At 38.5% G+C, this 2,490-nt stretch overlaps 1 protein-coding gene across 1 annotated transcript in view; it reads left to right on the top strand.

Annotated features, from left to right (window-relative positions):
- The window catches only part of LOC109965298 (uncharacterized), a 52,831-nt gene that overhangs the window by 15,081 nt on the left and 35,260 nt on the right, over positions 1–2,490 (top strand). Inside the window, exon 6 of the mRNA XM_020609202.1 lies at positions 1,155–1,255. Within this exon, the coding sequence (XP_020464858.1) occupies positions 1,155–1,255 (101 nt within the window). The remainder of the gene's footprint in view (positions 1–1,154; positions 1,256–2,490) is intronic.

Below are 2,490 nucleotides of genomic sequence, written 5' to 3'. Positions count from 1 at the left end.
TTGTCATGTTGGAAGACCCAGCCATGACCCATCTTCAATGCTCTGGGTGAGGGAAGGAGGTTGTTGCTCAAAATCTCACAATAAATGGCCCCATTCATCCTCTCCTTAATACAGTGCAGACGTCCTGTCCCCTTCGCAGAAAAGCACCCCCAAAGCATGATGTTACCACCCCCATGCTTCACAGTAGGGATGGTGTTCTTGGGATGCAACTCATCCTTCTTTTTCCTCCCAACACGACGAGTGAAGTTTAGACCAAAAAGTTCTACTTTGGTCTCATCTGACCACATGACTTTCTCCCATGCCTCCTCTGGATCATCCAGATGGTCTTTGGCAAACTTCAGATGGGCCTGGACATGTGATGACTTGAGGAGGGGAACCTTCCGTGCAATGCATGATTTGAAACCATGACGGCGTAGTGTTCTACCGACAGTGACCTTTGAAACTGTGGTCCCAGCTCTCTTCATGTCATTGACCAGCTCCTCCCTTGTAGTTCTGGGCTGATTCCTCACCTTTCTTATCATCAGTGATACCCCACGAGGTGAGATCTTGCATGGCGCCCCAGTCCGAGGGAGACTGACAGTCGTCTTTAGCCTCTTCCATTTTCTAACAATTGCTCCAACAGTTGATCTGTTTTCACTAAGCTGCTTGGCAATTGCCCTGTAGCCCTTTCCAGTCTTGTAAAGGTCCACAATTTTGTCTCTGGTGTCTTTTGACAGCTCTTTGATCGAGGTTGTTGCTCAAAATCTCACAATAAATGGCCCCATTCCTCCTCTCCTTAATACAGTGCAGACAGGTGCTACTACTTTAGATTAATGAGTGGAGTAGAGGTGGACTTTTTCAAGGCACAGTAACAGGTCTTTGAGAGCCAGAATTCTTGCTGTTTCTCAGGTGTTCAAATACTTATGTTCAGCAGTGCAAGACAAATAAATTCTTTAAAAATCATACAATGTGATTTCCTGAAAATGTTTTTTTAATTCTGTCTCTGAGTGGGAATGCACCTACAATGTGAATTTCAGACCCCTCCATGATTTCTAAGTGGGAGAACTTGTAAAATCGCAGGGTGTTCCAATACTGCTGTTCCTCACTGTATGTATGAAGAAGTATTCAGAATTTAAATGCAGTAGGTTCAGTATTACATTGTCACTGTTTTGCAGGTCAAAGAAGTCCACCAGCAGAGTCTGTATTTATTGTGGGCAGTGATGATGATGACGACATGGTTTTAATAAGCACACCAGCCAAAGCAGCAGGATTGCTGGTAAAGTCTACTATTAGATAGAAATGTTCATAAGTCACAGAATGCAAGTCTGAGTCAAGTCTGAAGTCATGAAGTTAGATTCCAAGTCAAGCCTAAAGTCTCTGGGGTAGGAGTCCACAAACATCATCATTTTGGAGGCTGTAGTTTGTGCTGCTGTTAAATTGCGTTATATGGTGATTTTGTTATTTTTGTAAGCCCCATTTATATCAGTGAGGCTTGGCTAAATAACAAATACCTCTGTACAATGCAGTGCACTTCTCTTTCTTAGGATTATAGAGTAAAAACTAAAATTTTCCTTCTGCAGAAGTGTTAAGACTCACCATGTTTTTCAGTAATTTTTTACAAGTCAGAGTGAAGTCTGGAGTCAATTAGGTATGAATTTCAAGTCAAGTCGGAAGTCGAGTAAAAGTCACCAACTCATGCACATCTCTGCTATAAGTTTACTTGAATTAGTATAGTTTTATAACATGTATAATAGCTTTACTTACTATATACATACAGTATGTGTATTACTTTTTAAATAAAATGTTTTACTTCCAGGTGAGTTAAAAAAAGACATGAATTTAGGTTTTTTTGTTTTGCCAACAAATAATTCGAGTATTCGTCTAGTCAAACATTTGCATTCTAATAAATAAGTAAAAAAATATATAAATTTTTTGTTGAACTGTCATCATAACTGATTCTTCAGTGGCATGTACAAGCGATTTAAGAGAATATGTGGCATTCACCAACTTTCTTGTAATTAGAATTTTCTCTTGGGTACAAACAAAATTCACATGTGGTCCAGACCTAATGTACAAGTCCTGAACATATAGACTGCAGTCTTCACAGGTGGAAACACAGTGGTTTGATTTTTAGAATCATAGTGGCTTCATCTGAATCATTTTTGAGTAGAAATATAATACAACAATAGATTTATTGAAAAAATATGACAAACAAAATTAACATTCTACTCACCTTATCATCATCATCATCGTGGCCAATGTGTACTGAGTTTTTTTTTTTTATAGTTCAGTATTTTTACTCACATTTTGTCATAGTAGCTTCTACATACAGTGCCTTGCGAAAGTATTCGGCCCCCTTGAACTTGCGACCTTTTGCCACATTTCAGGCTTCAAACATAAAGATATAAAACTGTAATTTTTTGTGAAGAATCAACAACAAGTGGGACACAATCATGAAGTGAAACGAAATTTATTGGATATTTCAAACTTTTTTAACAAATAAAAAACTGA

Source organism: Monopterus albus, unplaced genomic scaffold (genome assembly GCF_001952655.1).
Source record: "Monopterus albus unplaced genomic scaffold, M_albus_1.0 scaffold98.1, whole genome shotgun sequence".
NCBI lineage: Eukaryota > Metazoa > Chordata > Actinopteri > Synbranchiformes > Synbranchidae > Monopterus > Monopterus albus.
Note: the sequence above shows the minus strand (reverse complement) of the source record. Positions and strands in the feature narration are given on the sequence as shown.